The sequence below is a fragment of the Anser cygnoides genome, chromosome 2 (genome assembly GCF_040182565.1).
Source record: "Anser cygnoides isolate HZ-2024a breed goose chromosome 2, Taihu_goose_T2T_genome, whole genome shotgun sequence".
Lineage (NCBI taxonomy): Eukaryota > Metazoa > Chordata > Aves > Anseriformes > Anatidae > Anser > Anser cygnoides.
The window spans coordinates 48962501-48983120 of record NC_089874.1 but is presented as its reverse complement, the minus strand read 5'-3'; the positions used below and the strand labels follow the sequence as shown (position 1 = coordinate 48983120).

Here is a 20620-nt window from a genome sequence, read left to right as displayed (position 1 = left end):
CAGGGTTTCTTTGGAAGTACTAGATTTTCCTTGTAAAGTTCAAGTACCTTGAAAAATAAAATAAAAGTTACTTACATGGGAGCTTTATTAAACCTTTTTTCCAGCTATATATTCAAGACCAAATATGATAACTTTGCAGTCATTTTTGTAACGTTTTTGCTGTTATTTTCAGAAGGTGGCCTGCTAAAATTAACCCTTTAAAGTGAGGTGTCCAAGCAGCTGATTAAAAAAAAATCACTTTAGAGATTTTTAGCTTTATCTGTGATATTAGCAGATGCAGTGATTGTTTTGTTTATTTCATCTACACTTAACTGTTAGTTGACTCATTCCTCTTGATAATTTGTTTCTAAAATAATTTGAGAGAATTAGCTACAACAGGAGGGAGAGAGAAGGGTTTTTTTACCCAAGTGACTCGAATTGGTAATAGAATTTGTTCAGTAATTGGAATTCCAGTTCCCAGTTCTAACTACACTGATGAGATATTGCAGTTGTTGGCTCTCAAAGACCAATTTATACCAGCTATATAGTTCATGTAGCCTACAAAGTAAATGTCATTTGCCCATAACTTACTGAAGCTGTAAGCAACAGTGTTTACTTAAACCTTGTATTGACCAATTGTTCAAATGAAACTTCTCTTAACAGCTGTAAAATTATTTCTATCCCAAGAGCTAAGCGTATACTTTTCTAAATATAAATTGAACTCCACAGAGCCTTTTTAACAATTCCTGTTTGTGTAATTGAGACATTGGGAAATGATGACTAAACAGTTGCTCCCTGTTGCAGGTTCCATTTATACATGTAATAAGAGCTGTATGATTCCAGCATCCCTGATATGTGTAAATAACCATGATATACTTATGCTTTCAGGATTACATGTTTTGGACTGCTTAAGTAGGAAGGGCAGTTTAAATTGCATTTCTATATGCATGCATCTGAGGGCAGTGTCGTCAAATTTGGTTCATAGTGGATCACACTGTTCATATTTTTAGAAACCTTTTCTTCGTGTTAACTCTATACCTCATGCATAGTAAAATTTGGCAGTGTATTGATTTAGGACACTTTCCTACTGATTTGTCTTTCCACTTCTGCTGTGAGCCCTTACTTGTTACACTAAATCATTTTTTGCATCTAATCCCTATTTTATATTAAGGTTAAAAAAAAGTAGTGTGCTTAGTGATGCTAATGTATACATTTTTCCTACTTAGGCATTGATGTTCAAAGAATTCTTGCAAGGGTAGGTTGACAGGGTAATAGCACATTGATTTTTCTTTTTTTCTTTCTTTTTTTTTTTTGCCATTATGAAGACAGAGTACTAACGATATAGGAGACAAGCTTAGATAATTTCAAAAAGTGCATGACCATAAAACAAAACAAAAAACAAACTTAGGTGCACAGCTTTAGAATTTTTATGTGGGAGTATCTTCTACCTAAGTATTCCTATGTGAGAAATATATTCACAGTTAACCTGATAGCTGATCGAAGATACCTTCTGCAGTACACCTGCATAACCAAATCAGGAGGAGCTGAAATTCCTCTGTACTCTATTGATGTCTACCAGTTTCACATGAAGTCATTTCTTGTTGTCCTCCATAGATATTGGTGCATCATATATACTGACTGCATGAAAGTGAGTGCGTGTCTTTGCATGGACATGTGGGAAGGATCATGTCAGACCCTTAAACAACAACATATGTTAATTCTCCTCCTTCTCTCCCCTCTTCTGGATTCCCTATCAAGAAACAATAGATGAACTGTACTTGAGTTCTCTGAAAATGTGAGAGATCATTTTACTGGTTCTCAGAGCATCTTCTCTGTCTTGGCTGAGCTTATTTTGAAATAGTTGTGCACAGAATAGGGATTTACAGATGTAACTACTAGAGTTTCTCAGTTATCTGATGCTACTTTGTAAACATGATAAATAAGGAAGCTATTTCATTGATTCTGAAAAATTATGAAGGAAACATATGGCTGTAGAAAGAGAATAAGATATAGCCATACTTCTTAATCCAACTTTTCTGTTGGAGCCAAGAGAGTATTCTAGAGTATTGCATCAGTGTGTAGTGGCATGCCCAGTTTTATTTACCTTTTACTTACAGCTTCTGCCCAAAATCATGAAAGTTGTCTTTCTGCAACTTTTGACCTCGGCTGGTTTTCACTTAAGTTTGGGTCCTTCCATCATTCCAATAAGAATCTTTTTGTGTAATTTCTCCTATATTGCAGATCTGCATTGTCACCTCACACTCTTCATTTACTTTGGAAATGTTTATAAATTTTATTTTTTTTATTCCAGGAGAAATGCCAGAGAACTGATTGCTTTGAGTTTTAGTTTATCCACTATAGTAAAATATTTTTTTCCTGTGGTATAGAACTATTTGGTGCCATTTTTCCAATACATCACCTTGTAGCTCAGATGTTAAAAATAAACTAATAAAAAAACTCTCATAGTGTGAACCTGTTGCGTGTAGCTCTTGACACTTTAGGGAAAAATACATACAGAGATGTGAGCACAGAGAATTGTGTATTCAATTATGGGCAGAATTTCTGGCCTTGAGCCAATTAAGCAGATGTTTTCTTGGTTATTTATTTTGTATCTACATGTATTTTAGTAGAAAGAATGCAGGTTCATTATTTACTTACTTTTTCTTAGAGAATTACCCCTTTGAAGCAATTGTTGTGTTCCTTTCACGGAATGGAGTGGTATCATGTTTTCCAATTTCTTTTTTCTTGCCTTCCTTATGCAGCTACTGACAGCCTTACAGAGAGTGAGAATAGGGAGTTCATGGGTGTGGAAGCTTATCTGCAAGTACAAGGAATGTAGCACGAATAATAATTAATAACAATAGTAATAATCCCATTAATGAATAACAATTCCAATTAATGTGGGGTTGGGGTGATCAATGCAACTAAACTAATGCCTATTCTTTCACTTTGCTATAAAAGTTGTTGGTGGTTGTCAGTGCTGCATCCTGCCAGCTAGGAATAGGAACAGAAAAAGTCTAATGGAAGTGGTATGCTGGTTCTTTCAAAGATTAGGTTATTTGGTTTTGAAGGCATCTGTCATTCTCAGAAAACATTTGTTACAAGTATCTTACTACAGTAGATAAACTAAAAGACTTTGGAAACCTTTTAGATTGCAACTAGCAATTTGTCATGTCCCTTGGTCAGCTTTGGTCAGCTGGATTGTGAGTTCAGGACTGAGAGTAGGGTTCATTCAGTTTTTATGTCACTGGTCGTCTGTTCCTTTTTCTCTGCATATGCACGAGCTGTAAGAGTAATCTCCTAGAATAGGAACTGTTTACAATTTAAACATCTGTGATCAATACTGTACATAATTTCAAAACCTGAGCTTAAATATAAAGCTTGAATGCAATACCGAACTGCTCTGCTCTGGTTATGAGTTTAATTCAGAATTTAAAGACCTATTAACATACAGCTACCAAATGAAATTCAACCCAGGCAGACCTGAGGTGGAAACTTGATCAGCTGGACAAAGAAATCCCTTTATGTCAAATTTCTGCTACTAGAGAGTGTAATAGTTACAGTTTACCCCTAAACCATACACTCTTCTGCTAGCTGTAGTTGTGTCTGAAAATTTGCAGATGCATTTCTCCTTACTACAGACCTGGTTTTGTTCAGAAATCAGAGCTTTGGTCTCTTCCTTGTTTATGTCCTTACCATCTCCTCCATTCCCAGTCCCCAAAATAGAAATAAAAATAATCTGAAATTGCTGAACTCATAACCCATAGGTATATATTTTTTTATTTCTTTGTTTAAGCAAATGAAAAACAGGGTTAAATCATCCACCCTTTGGGTGTGGAAGGTATGGAATTTGGTAAATTGAATGAACTGCAGAAAGGTGGAGGTGTTGGCATAATGAGGGCATAATGGCTTGAAAGGATTGTAAGGAAATATGCAGAAGTTAGCTTATCTGCCAAACCACTCTGTTGATGGGTATGATGTGAGTAGAAATAGATTTAGCTCTTTGGATGTTACCCTGTTATGAATTACCTAAAGGGAGGTGTTTCACAAATCTTGTAGCAGGTAGACATAGGAGAAGTGGCTTTCTCTTGGCTGTGTTGTCAGCTCTTTGTGATCACTGAAGGGCTTGTGATTGCTTCTTATAATATGGAAGAGCTTCATAACTCATTGTCTTGACATCTACTAACCGAAGGTTATACTTAAGGCAAAATAATAATTTCCTAGCTCAGTATCCTATTCCTCACAGTTGCCAGAAGCAGACTGCTGAAAAAAAGAGAATAAGAAACAAGGTAAAAAGATGGTAATACTTCCTCAGAAGATTTTTTTGTCTTTTAGCAACTCATGACACGGGAACTTCCTGAGTCAGTGTCGGTTTCTCTAAGTAACCCACAATGAATTTCCCTTCTTTAAACTTGGAACTTTCCCTTCTTTAAACTCCCCCCTTGAATCTGTGTAGCCTTTTAGCGTTGAAACAGTAAGTTCTACAGGTTAATTACATATTTTTATGAAAAGCAATTGTCAGTTTTAATTTTGCTGACTCATTAATGACTTTCTTGTTTTTGAAAGAGACAGCAATATCTATCCTGCCTTGCCCATTTCATAGGTGTTTGTTGTTTCCCTAATTAAAGAGTTCAAATTTACGTAGTCATACCTAGTATGGAAGCTACTTTGACCACGTGCTTTGACCTTCTTGTACATTTTCCAGTTCCTTTTATTTTCTGTTTAGAATGAAGGGTGTAGAAGAGGAATTTAGAGACTACGTACTTAAGATGTGGCTAAACCATGTATTTCTTTGTACTAGCATATTTTTGATTTTATTCTCTTTTTCTATTGTAGTAATTCTAAGCGTTCAGCTTGTTCTTTATTAAGTTAGTATTTTAGTAGATTTGTAACAACCTCAGAATCTGCTTTCTGAGTAGTTACGATTAGCTCAGAGCTCATTACTTTATGAATTCAGGATGTGTTTTTCTTTTGTGTGCATAACTCTACGTTTTGAAGTAAGGAATTTCATCTGTCCACTTCTGTAGGGGGATTGATTTTTTTTCTTGCTCTGTTACCACATAAGTCATTCCTGTTCTGGAGTGATGATGAAACAGCTTGAGTCCTGGTACAGTTTTCTGTGGAACTCCACTGATGGCCTCTCTTCACTGGAGCAGGGTGGGAGGAACAGAAAAAAAAAACATTTTTTCTCTACCCTGAGTTTTAAATACTTAAACTGCTGTTCTATTTATGCATAAAAATACTTCTTATTTTACCCCATGGTTTTTTAGTGTCCTAGGATGTATTAACCTAAAATCCTACTATTAAATTGTATGTTTTTCTTTAGCTATTTTGTTCTGGTCTGATTTTTTTTAGTATTATCTCAAGTTATGATTATGAAATTATGTGAAGATATAGCAGCAAATGTTTCTTGGAATACTACATTTTTGCTGTATCTCTAATTTTGTATATCCTGTGCTAAAGGATTGTTAAAACAATGCTGTTGAAATTTAAATTTTCTTCATGCTGTAATTCAACATAACATGAAAATGACTACTTCAGTATGATTTAAGTGTTATCAAGTGGCAGATGGGAAATTGTCTCTATGTTTGAGGAGACCTATTTTTGATAGTCCTGCTGTGGACAAGGGGCACAGTCCTGTATAGGACTTCCGAGAGCAAATACAAAAACTATTTCACCTACTGAGACTAAATTCAGTGCAAGCGTGTTGTTCATATCTATGTCCTATCACTGTATTTTGATGATTATAAAAGATTAAACCATTCATTTCCATGGGGTAGAAGTGTTTGACTGAAACATGGGGTCTTCAGGGTCAGCTCTGATAAAATGCGTAATCCTTACATGCTTGCTGGTATCTCCTCTGATGAACGCTAGCATGATATGCTCCTTGAGGTACGATAATGACTTCATATAAATAAAAGCATTTTTCTTTCATGCCTGTATATTTGTTTTTACTTAACCTAGGGATTTAATGAGACACTCCACAAATTTCTTGATTAGAATACTTAAGCAGAATTTCCTTTTTTTCTCCAGTTTGTGAAGAAATATAGAAATAAAAATGAAGCAGATGAAACAGTTTGAATTATGCAGAATAGTTTGTAGATTTAAAAATGAATAATCATGGTTATCATGTCTTTTGCTTACTAAAAACAGTCTGTGCATCTCAAGGCAAGCTGTGTGAAATTAAGACTCCTGTTTGTGCTAGTCAAAGTGTCAGCCTCCCACTCTTGCTACAAAAGCCCAGTCATCATTGTGTAGCAGCAGTGCCTTCTGACAATATGAAAGAATTTCAGGAAAGCTTTTCTGTTAGCTTTAGCAATTCCTGAAAAGCCTGTGATAGGAATAAAATAATTCTGTATCCGTTTTCAACTCATACGGCCAGTCCACCTCCTATTGCTAGCCTTGTTGAAACAGATTTTGAAACCTCTAAATGAGTTACATATGTGTACTTAAAATGGCTTATATATTGAAACATATGTATGTTGAAACAATATTCACATGTGTAAATGGCAATCTCTCCACCAACTGCCATGTCCCAAGCAGCTACAGTTAGTATTTTGACTGTAGTAGTGGCATCTCCTGAAACACCAGTATTCTGTGGATAATTTCTAATTAGGTATTTATGTCTATGCACTGCCTAGTTAGGATTTCAGAAGGCCAAAATAATCACAGAATCTGAATAATCCAAGAGCCCTCATCAATCAAAACAGGAATCTGAGCCTTATCAAGTCAGGACAAATTATTAAAGGTACAGTGTATGGATAAACCTTGTCAAAGGCACTTGTCTCAGAAGAAGGTTACCAGGTATTACAAAGATGACTGAATACTACAAATCATAATTTTTTGAGCTAGATCAGAATACTTTTCTTATATTTAATGTTTCAGTGATCAAGACTTCATATGTTACTAATACTACCAATAATTTTAAATATTGCAATAGCTACTGATCCTGTATACACAAAAGCATATGTGTTTATTTGGGGATTTTTGTTTTTCACAAACAAAAATTTCTAAGCAGACCACTCTGGGTTTGGTGTTTTTTTCAAAACAGAGGTGAAAATTTGATACAGGTTTTGATTATTGACCTTATGTAGAACTTGCTGTGTACTTTGGTAGTCAGTGGTCCCCCATTTCCTGCAAAATATTTAGCACAATCTGTAACTTGATCAAATGCACTTGATTATCCTACCTCCTAAAGTTTTCTTTATTTGTAAACAGTACATTGCACAGCTGCTGGTGTATGAATCGAATCTGTACATGCTCCTAATTGATTATGAGAGATTAAATCTGTTTACAGTTTGTGGACTGAGGGGGACAGAGGTGCAGGGGCGAGGAGAGTTCAGGGAATCATGGAAGCAGTTTCCTATTTGGTGGTGTTTTCCTATCGGGCATGTATTTTGTAAGCATTCAGTAAGACAATGCAAGTGCGTATTTACATTTAAAAGTAAAGTACTCTTCCCTGAAGTTGCTATCATGTCACTAGGCTTGCAAAATGATGACGACCTAATGTATAGTATGAATTTTAAATGAACAAGATATTGTAGAGAACAAGTTATTAATTTTTGGTACTTAATGTTCTTAACACAGTTTAACTGCTAGACATGGCAAATGGTTCCTCAGTTTGATAAAAACGAGGAAAAGAATATGTTCCTTTTAAAAAACACTATTGACTTTATTTGCTCTCTGAATATAAATGGATTTAAGTAATAGGAACATCAGTCATTATTTCACATATGAGTTTTATAGAATCTAGACAATCATAGAATCATAGAATGTTTTGGGTTGGAAGGGACCTTAAAGATCTCTAATTCTAACCCCCCTGCCATAGACAGGGACACCCTGTGCTAGACCAGGTTGCTCAAAGCCCCGTCCAACCTGAACTCCTCAAGGGATGGGGCATCCAGAAGTTCTCTCTGCAACCTGCCCCAGTGCCTCACCACCCTCAGAGTGAAGAATTTCTTCCTAATATCTAATGTAAATCTACCTTTTTTTACTTTGAAACCATTACTCCTTGTCCTATCACTGCACTCCCTGACAAAGAGTCCCTCTCCTGCTTTCCTGTAGTCCCTCTTTAGGTACTGGAAGGCCACTATAAGAGCTCCCTGGAGCCTTCTCTTCTGTAGGCTGAACATTCCCGGCTCTCTTAGCCTGTCTTCATAGGAGAGGAGCTCCAGCCCTTTGATCATCTTCATAACCCTGCTCTGGACTCTAATGTATATGCAGTGAATACTACTATATGGTGACTTGATACAAGGATACAGACATCCTGTGCAAATTATTCATAGATGATTTGGTGTAGTTTTCAACTATGAGTGTTTGTAATGTTGATTTACTAGCTCTTCTTATTTTTAACAGGAAGACAGTGATCCAGCAGTTCACGAAAGCCTTAGTATAGAAAATACGTTATGGGCGAGCACTGTTGTTGCTTCAGGTAAGTGCAATATTAAATCTGATAATATATCTAAAAGGTCGTCTGTGGAACTGTATTCTTATTTTACAATGTGTAATATTAATGGCTTTTGAAAATCTTTGTCTCTTTCAGGCTATTAATCTCTTGTTCCCCTCTTGTCTGCCTTCCCATTGGTTTCCTCATGCTACTGACATTTTCATATCTTTTTAATCCTCCTTAATAAGTTTTTATACTCAAATTTTGCAGTGTCAGTAGTGTTGTCGTTTGTATCCCACTAAAGCTATTGACCTTTTTTCCTTTAATTAAAACTTCAGGTTATAAAGTGTTCTGTTCAGCTTACTGTGGATAGGGTCTTGCTGAAAAGCAGGCATGCTTTTGCATGTGTTAAGAGATTTTCTTTTATGTGTACTCCACGATGAGGCTAAAGCTTGCTTAAAATCTTTTGTCAGGCAAATATTAACGAGAAAGTATTAATCAGTTACAAAGTTACATAATTTTAAAACAACGTAGTCTAAATATTAGTAATGTTTCATATGTCTCTCAACTATTATAAGGAATTCATATTAGCTAGATGCTGCATTCAGGCCCTAAGCCATTGTAGCACTTTTTAAACAGGAGAAAATGGATTTCTTTAATTTTTGCTGAGTGTAATAAGACAGAAGGACCGTAGGAAGGAAGAAAGGGCTATGGTTATTCTTATGCACAAAGACTGAAAATAAGGAATTTGGGAAAAGGAACTAGGATTTAAGATCAAGAATTGAAACAGTGGAAAACATCTTTCAGGAAGGGTATTGAGGGGAAGGAAGGAAGTAAAGAGGAGAGGGGGAAAAAAAAGGGGGTGTCCACCTAACTTGCAAGGAAAAGCCTTCATAGTAAGATCTAACTTTACGTTGTTGAGGAAAATACTAAATTAGGAACGTGCTGGAGGGTTTTGGGGAAGAGATCAAGTTTTAAGGAGGTGGCAAAGCAGTCTGGGACTGAGCACTCCTTTCCTGAGTCTGTACAGATAGTCATACTCTTTGATGCTCAGTGTTGTTTGGTTCAGGGAAACTGAACCAAACAACAGTTGGCACAGGGAAACTATTCTCTCTGAAACTGTTCTATCAAATGGATGATATCTGCAATTGTCTTCAGTTAGGTTATTAACATGGGTAAAAAAGGTGCTGCTCATGAATTATAAATTTTAATACTCAATTGCTGTGACTTTTTTTGTGACAGAAAGAGCTTAGAAATTATGGCTTTTTTATTATTATTATTATTTTTTTCACCCAAAATCAGGGGATATGGGGGTTATCGAGACATGTTTCCAATATATAGATTTGAATGTGGAACTATCAGCAAAGGCAAACCATCTTTGGGGAAAATATTGTGTCAAGGGAAGCCTTAAGGAAAAGCTTTAGTATTGAGAGGAAAATAGTAGAAAAAATGTAGTGGTCCAGAAAGGTGTAATCTACAACCACTGATTTTTTATTTTTTTTTGTATGTGGATTCAGAGTTTCACTGGCATTCTTATTTTTTGATAAATGAAACTTCCTTTCTTTAACTCCAGTCTTGGGTTTCTTGTGTTGTTTTTTTTTGTTTGTTTGTTTTGTGTGTGTGTGTGTATGTTAGAGTCTTCTGAGTAGGGTGTTTCTGACAAGTTATGTCAGTTATTTCCTTATAGCATTAAGATGACAAAAATGACCAATTATTGATTGTACTAACATAAAACCATTTCAGATCACTTGAAAAAAGAATTAAAATAAAGTTTTTGGTTGTGCTAGAAAGTGAGATACATAGTAGTAAAAATCTAAGTAGTAGTAAAAATCTGAATTATTATTTAAAAGAGATATGTATTTAGTGATGCTGACAGCCAGTTTTCCTATACCTTCCAGTAATAATCAACTAAAAGATCATCAGAACTGGAGAATTATTTTTATATGTTACTGAAAAGGAGAATACTTTTATATGGAATTCTATCAAAGTAATAAATGGGGTGAAGTACATGTTACGTTGTGATAGGTGACAGAGCTGGCAGGCAATTTGTATATGATGTATTCAGCACTGTTGTACTATTTTTTTTATTTCATGTGAAGGGCAGTTATTTAAGCTGTGTTAACTTCTGGAAAAATCTGAGACAACTTTCAGTTCAAATGCAAGTCTTTAACCAGCTACTTTTAAATTATTGTTTCCATTGAAAAGAAGGAGATCTTGTAGTCATTTTTATGGATGTTATTAAAGAAGTTATAAATGACCTTTATAACCGTTTTTTCATAACTACTTGACACCTCTGTTTTACTTTGTTTTTTAGGAACTGTAATTGGTGTTGTCATCTACACGGGGAAGGAAACTCGAAGTGTAATGAATACATCCAATCCAAAAAACAAGGTCAGTTAGCCTTTCTGTGTGATTTCCTACTTTATTTTCATAAAACTTGTAGATGTACCTAAAACAAAAGACTTGCAAGTTCTAATATTTGTGTGTGCTGAATTGACTTGCACTTGGTATAAGAAGTGAATTCTGCCTCATTCTCATTTCAGAAGTAAAATTATTCTTCCTTTAACTAGGTCTGTTACAGGTACTAATGAAAACGTTTTTCTTCAAAGTGTAAATGTACATCCTTAAACTTCTATATTTCTGCCTCACAGCTAATTATTAACTCTCTATTCACTTCCCCCAAACTTTTTTACTGTAAAATATTTGGCCAAAATTAAGTAGTATTTTAAAGAACGTTTGTAACAGACTACTAAAGTTTATGCTGACTCCCAGAGGAGGTAGAGTGAGATAACTGAGGTTTCAGTCAGTACCCAGAATGCTTTTCCAGGGGGTTTTGTAAGTAATGAAAAAATCTTCAAGAGATTTGTCTTTGGGAAAAATAACAGAAGTTTGACTCGTTCCCTTTGTACAAGGTTCTTTCAGTTCAAAGCAATGGAAATAACTCTCCATTTCATCAGCAATGTTTCTAATATGAGTCAGGATAGGGAAGCTCCTCAGTTATAAAGTTGAGTTGTAGGCTGTATCTTTCAACCTAGACTTGTATTTAGTAAGAAGGTACTTAATTATATTAAGGGAAAAATCCTTGCAATAGGCTAAAAAAAAAAATCAGTTGTGACAGGTTGCCATTTTCACACCATTCATAGTAAGTTACACTGAGTAGGAGCATCAAGAATGAAATGATAATACAAATTGCTTGAAGCAGTTATTGCAGATCCCGAGTGTATTGATTTGTGTTTCTAATAGAGAGACTTCAAAATATCTCATTGACAGACACAGTTGATGCATACCATTATGTTTATTAAAGTGGCCTTCTATTATTTAGGTATTTGTAATACACATTTTAAAATATTAGAGTAAAATGGAAGCACAATGTTTATGGTTCATAATTACTTTTCTATCTGATACAAAGAGGATCCCTTTAGTAACAGAATCTTTCCTTAAGAATTCTGAACATCTTTAGACTAGTAAATAATACAGTTGTTTAAAATGAAATTATTTAATATAGTAAATTGATAGGGCAATATGTATAAATGTAACATGGTGTACTCAAATTCAAAAGATTATGGAGGTGTACTCAATGTAAATGCTTGCTACAATTTTTTATATTAATATTTCAAACTGAAAAGTATGATAAAGGGTACCAATATTTACCAATATTTTCAAAATTGCTCTTAGTATTAAAATAGTTGTTCTAAGTTTTCATGTGCAAAACATTAAGTAGCAGATAAACTTGCAATAAAGAGCTCCAATAGCATATCGACAAAGTGCAGCATGGTCTTGATCATTATGACGATACCTGTACCACCTTTGCTTTCATAATACCTTAATATTACAGTTGCTAATAATTTTAAGCTGTTCTTTTATCTTCAGTGGGAATGTAAATAAAATTTAAATTATCATGAAGCACTAAAGAAGCAAAATGTTCTTTTTGTACATGTACACACACACACACAAATTCCAATAATATCATCTGGCATATATTGTAGTATCAGTTTGAGAACAATTAGAAATTATGCTATTAAATAGCATTTTGTCTGCCACTGATGAGACAGGTGATGCTTGTATAACTAAACTCTACTTGTTCGTTTTCCAAAGGACTTTTGAGGAATCACTGTAATATTAAAATGTGCAATATTCCAAATATATATTAATTTGTTTCTCAGAGATTATCAGTTCTTTGTACCATATTTAGCCGCTAGGTATCTACTAAACATGAGGAATTATGTTTAATATAGTATATGTAAAATGGCCTGCTTTAAATTTTTGTCTTGTTAGTTGTTCTATTGAATATTCCAAAATTTCTGAAATTTGCTTTATAGTGAACAGGTGAAGACTTTCTCTAGAGCCTGTTTTCTACATCAGTTGCATCCATTATGTGTCAACTGTCTTTCACATTACTCTGTAAATGTGTAAATTAATCTTTTATGCACCAATTGCTCAACAATGATATTGGTGAGGATTTTTTTCCCTCTGTGAACAGAATATCCTTATTTAAAGCAGTAGTCTACAAGTGTGAGTAGTAACAAAGGATTTGGGAACTGAAAACAGTAGAACACTTTCTGCCATCACAAATGAGTAACTGATAAAAAATGTATGTCATTATAAAGAATAATTACCAACATTTTATAACATGCATTTTTAATTCTACCTTTCTATGGAGTTAACATTCTGTTGTGTCTACATCTTGTACCACGGGGTGAGATCAGTTTGCATACTTCTGTAACATATGACACTGCCTATAGGTAGTATTCTGTCCTTGTTAGCCTTGCAGCAGGTAGCAGTACAAGGAGAATGGTAGAAGTCAGCTCTCTCTTTCTCTGTGTTTTCAGGAACGGGACTCTGTTTTCTCAATCCTGATGATAACATTTGTCTGGTGGATTAGGTATGTAGGATTCAGAGCCAGGAGGAGGGCAAAAGGAGTCTAAAACAATCTTTGAGATTAGAAGGGTTAATAGAGTTGAGAGATTAGAGGTGCATACAATTAAAAATAAATAGATAAATAATCTGCACCTAATTGTTCCTGAAACAAAATTGAAATTAATTGGTAATTGTGGTATTACTGCTAAGTCCAGAGGAAATAAGTCTGCATTTTCTTCTTTAAAGAATAATTGTTCCAAATACTGCTTTGGAACTCTTTTTAAATGGCAGGCTATCTCTTTGTTGCTCTTCGGAAAAAAATGAAAATAATACTCTAGAGATTTTGTTGTAAAATGTGTTATGTTCTTGTTCAGAACATAGCTTTGGGAGGAAGCAAACACTGAGATCAAGGTTTCTGCATTTACATTGCCAAATTGGAATTTCTGTGGCAAGATACCCACAGACAGGGCTCTTTCATTATTCCTATCTTCATTGAAATATTATTTGTAAGATAGTTCTTTCAGTTGTATTTCTTACTGGAGTATAACAACACTGTTGTACTTTGTACTATGAGCTTGGTTTTTCTAATGGCAATTTTTTCATTTTCTTCCTTAAGGATAGAAGCCAATATTAAAATTTAGAGATGCAGACCTGCTCTATAAACACTGAGTAGAAGACTGAAATAAGTTTAAGCAAACTTACATGTCATAAACTGTGAAATACATGGACCTGTTCATGCATGTGTTTTATCTTTATGTTAAAGTTAGAAGGATTTATTGTGTTTGTTGAAGTATTTAGTCATTCAAGCAACAATTTTCTTAACTTAAAGTCAACATTTTGTTGTTTTATTACAATTATAAAAATAGTTTCATTGCCTAAGGATGCAGACATGGTCTGAAAAACAAAGATAGAAGAGAATTTTCATAATGGATCAGTTTAATATGGTTTTAATTCCAAACAATATAAAGAAAAATGATTTCTGGCAAGGCTTAATTTCAGTCTAAAATGATAAATGTTTTGTGCTTTAGATAAATGTAGAAATGGTAACATCAACATTATTATAGTGTAATGGCTATATGCATTCTACCTCATTGGCAGTCACATCAGCTTACTCAGGAATGCAGTTCCAGCCTGTTTAAAAAGAAAAAAAAAAAAAAAAAGAAAGAAAGAAAGAAAGAAAAGCAAACAAACAACCGAATTGTGCTCTTCACAATGCCATAATCAGTAATCAATCCAATTTGGGTAGATATTCTTAAACCTTGTCTTTCTGGATGAAGTTGGACTTGTCAGTGATAAAGGTCATTTATAGGTGTTAATTAACCCAGAGAGAAATTAGCAAATTTGAGGTTGTTTATTTATTTAGTCTGGCAATTTTGCACTGTTCTCTCATTCTTACCTATTTAAAGGGTGGAATAGTTTTTGCTATCTAAATTTAAAATTGCTCTTTCAGTTTTGGTCTTCATAGAAAGCAAGATTGTTAGCACATCCCCTCTGCAAAGTTGACCTTTTCATTAGTGGAAACAGATTTTGGGGGTAAAGTTAAGAAAAAAAACAAACAGTGTATTTGGAGGAAGAAGAAATGAATTTGAAAAGACATATTTTGTGTACTAAGATTGAAATACTAAAATGACTTGGTCTATGTAATACAATTTTAGATTTAGATTTTGGATTTTTAGAATGTACACTGGGATGCATCAAAATAAGTAGAAATTGTGTTAAACAGAGTTACCGAGTAATAAGCAGTGTCTCTAAAGGAGATATAGCAAGTAATCTGACTACTGTGCTACTACAAAATAGCTTTTATATTGCTAATCCTCAGTGCATTCAAAACACTTTTTTTTTCCTTTGCCTTATATTATGGAAACCTACATTTGCTGTTTTGTCTTAACATCAGCCACAAAACTTAGTAGTAACTTGCAATGTTCTTTAAATAGTCATATTGTTTGTTTGTTTGTTTTAACCTAATTGTTAGCTAGCCTGGAGGCTAAAACCTGCATGTCTTGTGACTGTTTTTAATACAAATCAAAAATCTGAGAACTCGTGTTTTTCCCTTTTGTGTTTTGTTGTTGTTGTTGCCTTTGTTGTGTGTTTTTTTAAGTCTCACCAGTGTGAGTGAAGAAAGTGCCCCATGAAGTCCCCTGACAGATAATACAAACAAGAGTTTGCTGTTACCTAGGGAGCTTCAGAAGAGCCACAGAAACAGTGACTTTATTCTGCTGCTCCACTGTTGTATAAGGGCCCGGTAAATTTGTTTGCATGTTTTAATTATTAAATTGGGAATTTAATGTTGTTCATAGTCTTGGTTTGGTTGTGTACATGTAGATACAAACATAAAAGCAGAAACTTCTTTAAAAAGTGTTGTGTGTCTCTTAGTGACAAGTTTCAAGGATTTATAAGGGAAAAAAAAGGGCTCATGTAGTACTTTTTTATTGCAGTATGGGCTGCTGTACTTAATCCTCCTAAAAGTCTTCTTTGTATGGGATAAAATTGAGAAAGCTGTCCCCTACAAGTAGTAAGTAGTCCCCAAATTGAGTTTGTGCCCCCTCTGCCCAGAGCTTTAGTCTGAGAAAGTACTTGAGCACCAGATTCCTGATAAGTATAAGAATACCCCTTTTGCAGTAAGGGAGAATTGCTGGGATTCGACCATGAAGGAAATGCATGAAATATAATATTAGTGCTTTTCTCTCTCTGTGCTCTCATCTGAGCAAAGGAAAGGGATAAAGCAAAAGATAAGAGGTAGAGGAGGGGGAAACTTCATGTGTAACAGCGTAGTGACAACTGAACAGCTCACCCACCCCTGAAGGCTAAAGTGTCTAGGTGAGGTAGATGGAACAGTGTTAGATGAGGAGGAGGACAAAAGGCGTCTTTTCTAAAAAGATTGGAAAGGAATGGCTGAACAGCAGAGCAGCCACCCTTGTTATTCCCAAATGTGGATTAAAACATAGCATGTTCTAAGCATGTTAATGCTTGGAAACTGTCAGCAATGTTTCTAAACCAGGAGCAAAATTTCCGTGACCTTCACTCTCAGCCAGAAATAATGTATCTTACTACTTTAATTGCCAGTAACTCCATTACCTGAAATAACAAAGGTGTGGAACCAGGGATTTCGATCATCAGATGACTAGTATGAAAAAAGTATAGCTCCACGTTGTGGAAATGAAGTTTTCATTTATATATAGACAGCTGGAAGAATGCTGCATTTATATTAAAAAGCACAAATTAATTAAAAAAACATTAACACTATATTAAAACATTATGAAAAATTGTAAGAGTGGAGAGCAAAGACTTGGTGAAGACTGAAAGTCTTGATTAGAGCCTTTGAGTACATGGGTGGTCAGAATTCACTTAATGCAAACTAGCATGTCGCGGGTTTTTTACACTACAATAGAACAGTTCAGTTGGAAGGGACCTACAAAGGCCATTGAGTCCAACTGCCTGACCATTTCAGGGATAACCAAAAGTTAAAGCATATTAATGAGAGCATTGTCCAAATGCCCTCTGAACAATGACAGGCATGGGACATCAACCACCTCTCTAGGAAGCTTGTTCCCATATTTCACCACCCTCATGGTAAAGAAATTTTTCATAATGTCCAGTCTATACCTCACCAGGTGCATTTTTGTGCTGTTTGCAGATGTTGGTTACCAGGGAGAACAGATCAGCACCTCCCTTTCCATTTCCCTTCCTCAGGGAGTTGTAGAGAGCAGTGAGGTCACCTCTTAACGTCCTTTTCTCCAAACTAGACAACCCAAGTGTCCTCAGCCTCTCCTCATAGGACATACCTTCCAGCCCTTTTACCAGCTTTGTAAAAGTATCCTCTGGATACTTACAAGTATCTTAAGATCCTTTTTATATTGTGGAGATCTTGGCTGCCAGGGCATGCTATTGAAACATATTGAGCCTACTGTAAAACAGCACCCCTAGATCCCTTACTACAGGGCTGCTCTCTGATCACTTGCCTCCCAGTGTGTACTTGTGACCTGCGTTACGCTGTCCCTTGTACAGAATCTGGCATTTAGCTTCGTGCCATTGATGATTGTCCGGATTATCCTTCTGCAAGGCCTCTCATTCCTCCAGGGAATCAACAGCACCTTCCAGTTTAGTATTGTCAATAGACTTGCTAAGGATGTGTTCAACTGCTGCATCCAGATCATTGATAAAAATGATGAACAGAACCAACGCTAGAACTAAGAACTTGGGAACACCACTAGTGACCAGCTGCCATCCAGATGTAGCCCCATTCACTATGATTATTTGAGCTCTACCATTCACCCAGTTCATCACACGGCGTAGAATGTACCTGCTCAACTCACAGTTACACAATTTGTCCAGAAGGATGCTGTGAGGGATTGTATCAAAAGCCTTACTAACATCCAGGAAGATTACATCTACCACCTACCTTCCTTTCATCCACTAACGAGGTAACTTTATTGTAGAAGTTTATAAAATTACTAAGGCAGGACTTTTGCTTGATGAACCTGTGTTGACTGTTCCTGATAATTTCTTTGTTCTTTAAATTCCTTTCAGTAGCACTCAGGATAATAGTCTCCATAACTTCCAGGTACTGAGGTTAGACTAACAGGTCTGTAGTTTCCTGGGTTGTCTTTCATGCCCTTCTTGTAGATAGCTATAATGTTGGCTAACTTCCAGTCAGGGGGACTTCTCCAGCTTCCCAAGACATGGGGTAAAATGTTTAGAAAGCTCCAGCTATAACATCTGCTTATTCCTTAGCTGTGTATTTTTTATAGTCTTCTCCTTTACGTTCCGTAAGTAATAAAAGGGTAATAATACAAACAGGAAACCAAGGCACGCAAGATCAGAGGAAAAAAAAATAAGTAAATGACTGTGTTTGAGGTATTGGACTTCACTTTTCACACAACTTAGTATAAGTTATGTCTGAAATCCATAGTCAATAGTTATAGTTGGATGCATGCATGGGACGATGCCTGTAGCCTTGGGGCAAACCTGGTCCTAAGGTGTACTCTTTGGCACACAGAAAATAATTTCATAATCACTTGCCTATCTACTTTGCTGTTGTATCACTGGGACAGAGAATAAGTTGTTGTTCCATGTTGTGACCTGGTATCAGTTCACAAGTTAAAGTCCCAGAATAACTTGTGCCCTAACTTCCAATTTGTTCTGAAAGCAACAATTAAACGTTGTGCAATTGGCGTGCTAAGTCACGTGATAGATCTTTTCTGGCTACCTATAATTTTGTAGTGAAGCACATAGCGTGGTGCAGTGCATTGCTTTACAGCCTCAGAGTCAGTCAACCTAGCTGCTGCTGAAGTACTGAAATGAACAGTTGTCTTTTATACTGTCAGTGGTACTGTGCTGCTTGGAACATGGATGTTGAATCAACACTTCTCCATCACTTTCTGTTTACAATCCTACTGCAAGGCAAATTATGTGCAACAATATACAACTTAATTTTAAACAAAATAATTGTTATAGAACTGTGGAACGCTCTAATGGCAATTGAACCTCTTTGATCATTGATACCATCACTGAATGATACAATGTTGCTCTTAGCTAGTGAAAATTCCAGCAATCCAGCTACTATTGTTTTTCTCTATATATTAAGCAATGCAGCTACTATTCTTCAAAAAGTTACAGGGTGAAAAGTAATGGGCTCGAGCTCAGAAGAAGAATGCATCCCATGTTAGCTTTTATTAGTTTTGATCCCGTAGAAGATACGAACTTCTAAAACTGTGCAGTTACTAGTATCCAGCTTTGAAAGCTGCTTGGAATGGAATCTTGTTTCAACTGTGTGTATGTACGTGTGTATATATATATACACATATATACATTTAACTTTTCTGAGATTACCTGGGTAGCTAGGTATCTTCGTTTACAAAATAATAATGGGAGGAGAGAAAGGGAACAAGCAAGAGCATGGCTTTTTGATAGTTAGAATTCTAACATCATTGTAGGTAAATTTCTGGGTTTACTGTGTATTTTAGTGTTACTGACAAACTCATACATTGATTTCACTAAGCCTAAGACTTTATTCCTGGCTGTAAAATTCCTACAACGTTAAATTCATGAGGATACAGGAAGATAAAAATGTTCCAGAATGGAAAGGACTAGCCATAAGCCATACCTGACTTGGAATCCTATATTTTCGTTGTTTTCACCAAGAATTTTACTTGATGATGTTCTGAGATATTGCACTTCCCATGTTGGAGACTCTTATTTAAAATTGCATTTTGTTCTGTTATAGTGAGTAAGTGAAAATTCAGCTCAGTGTTACTTCATGACAGTGTTGAAGGATCAGCTGTGGAGTAACACCATTTCTGCAGCAGTTTGTACAACAGATTACTCTCACAAAACAGTCTAAGCAACTAATTTTAAAAGTAGATCAAGTTATGAAATAGCAATAACTTGTTGCTTGTTCACCAGAAATAGTGTATTTTACCTGTAGCAAATCAGGCTAAAACTGATATTTTTTGGTAAAATATATAAACCATTTGAAATTTTATCATTCTACAGAAGATAATGTGAAAAGGAGGTTTGCTGTTCAGTTGTCCCAGTGAGCTGCTAAGAGGCAGTCCATGGCCATTTCCTCTCAGCTGCTGTCTCCACTGCTGCTAATCAGTTGCTGGAGTTTGCTTTTTTCACTTGTGTTGATCCGTACAGTTTTGTTGCCTTTCAGAGTTAATCAGGCCATTGGCAAAAAGCAGCTGCTCTGAGATGGAGAGGGTAGGGGCAAATGGGCTCCAGCTCTCAGATGATACTCATCTGACCACTTAGAGCTGCACCACCTTCATAATGTATCACAGTATCTGTGAGGCTTTGCTGGCAGCAGTGCAAGCCAAAACAGTAACCAAAATACTGGAATCATGGAAATACACCAGAATCATGGAAATACACTATTTACATGTTTTTCTCCATTAGGGTTATGTTCTTTTTTTTTTTTTTTCCATAACAGCAGTGTAGCACAGTTGTCACTGATTTTATGTGTACATTTCTTCTTACTGAGTGAATTTTATTGGAAATGGAAACCTTTAATTGTGGAATTGTTCCACGTGATTTCCTTAGTAAAGATGCGGATTCAGATTTTACAGCTTACAGAATTTACTGTTCTAAAGTATAGAGACTGAAACAGGCTGTGTAGAAAGTCAGGTGTGCCTAATATATTTACTTAATAATTTTAACAGTTAATAGAAAAGAAACTTATATCATTTTTATTTTTCATACATTTCCATATCTTGACTAATTCTTTTCGTGTTTTCTGAATTCTCTCTTTTTTTGTGTGTGTGCTGGAAAGGAATTCTAAGAGGAAGAATAGAGATTGACTTTTGTGTATGTTCAAAGTATATTGGTTGTATTGTTGGGATCTCTTTACCTAGAGAAACATTGTTTTCATATATGGACCTTTTTAATCAGTGCGATTAG

General features: G+C 35.4%; 1 protein-coding gene across 3 annotated transcripts in view; it reads left to right on the top strand.

The window, feature by feature from the left end:
- The window catches only part of ATP9B (ATPase phospholipid transporting 9B (putative)), a 179207-nt gene that overhangs the window by 91910 nt on the left and 66677 nt on the right, over positions 1–20620 (top strand). For all 3 annotated transcript variants that reach the window (XM_066992048.1, XM_066992047.1, XM_013184775.3), the window contains 2 exons: positions 8335–8410; positions 10680–10756. In XM_066992048.1, the coding sequence (XP_066848149.1) occupies positions 8335–8410; positions 10680–10756 (153 nt within the window). The remainder of the gene's footprint in view (positions 1–8334; positions 8411–10679; positions 10757–20620) is intronic.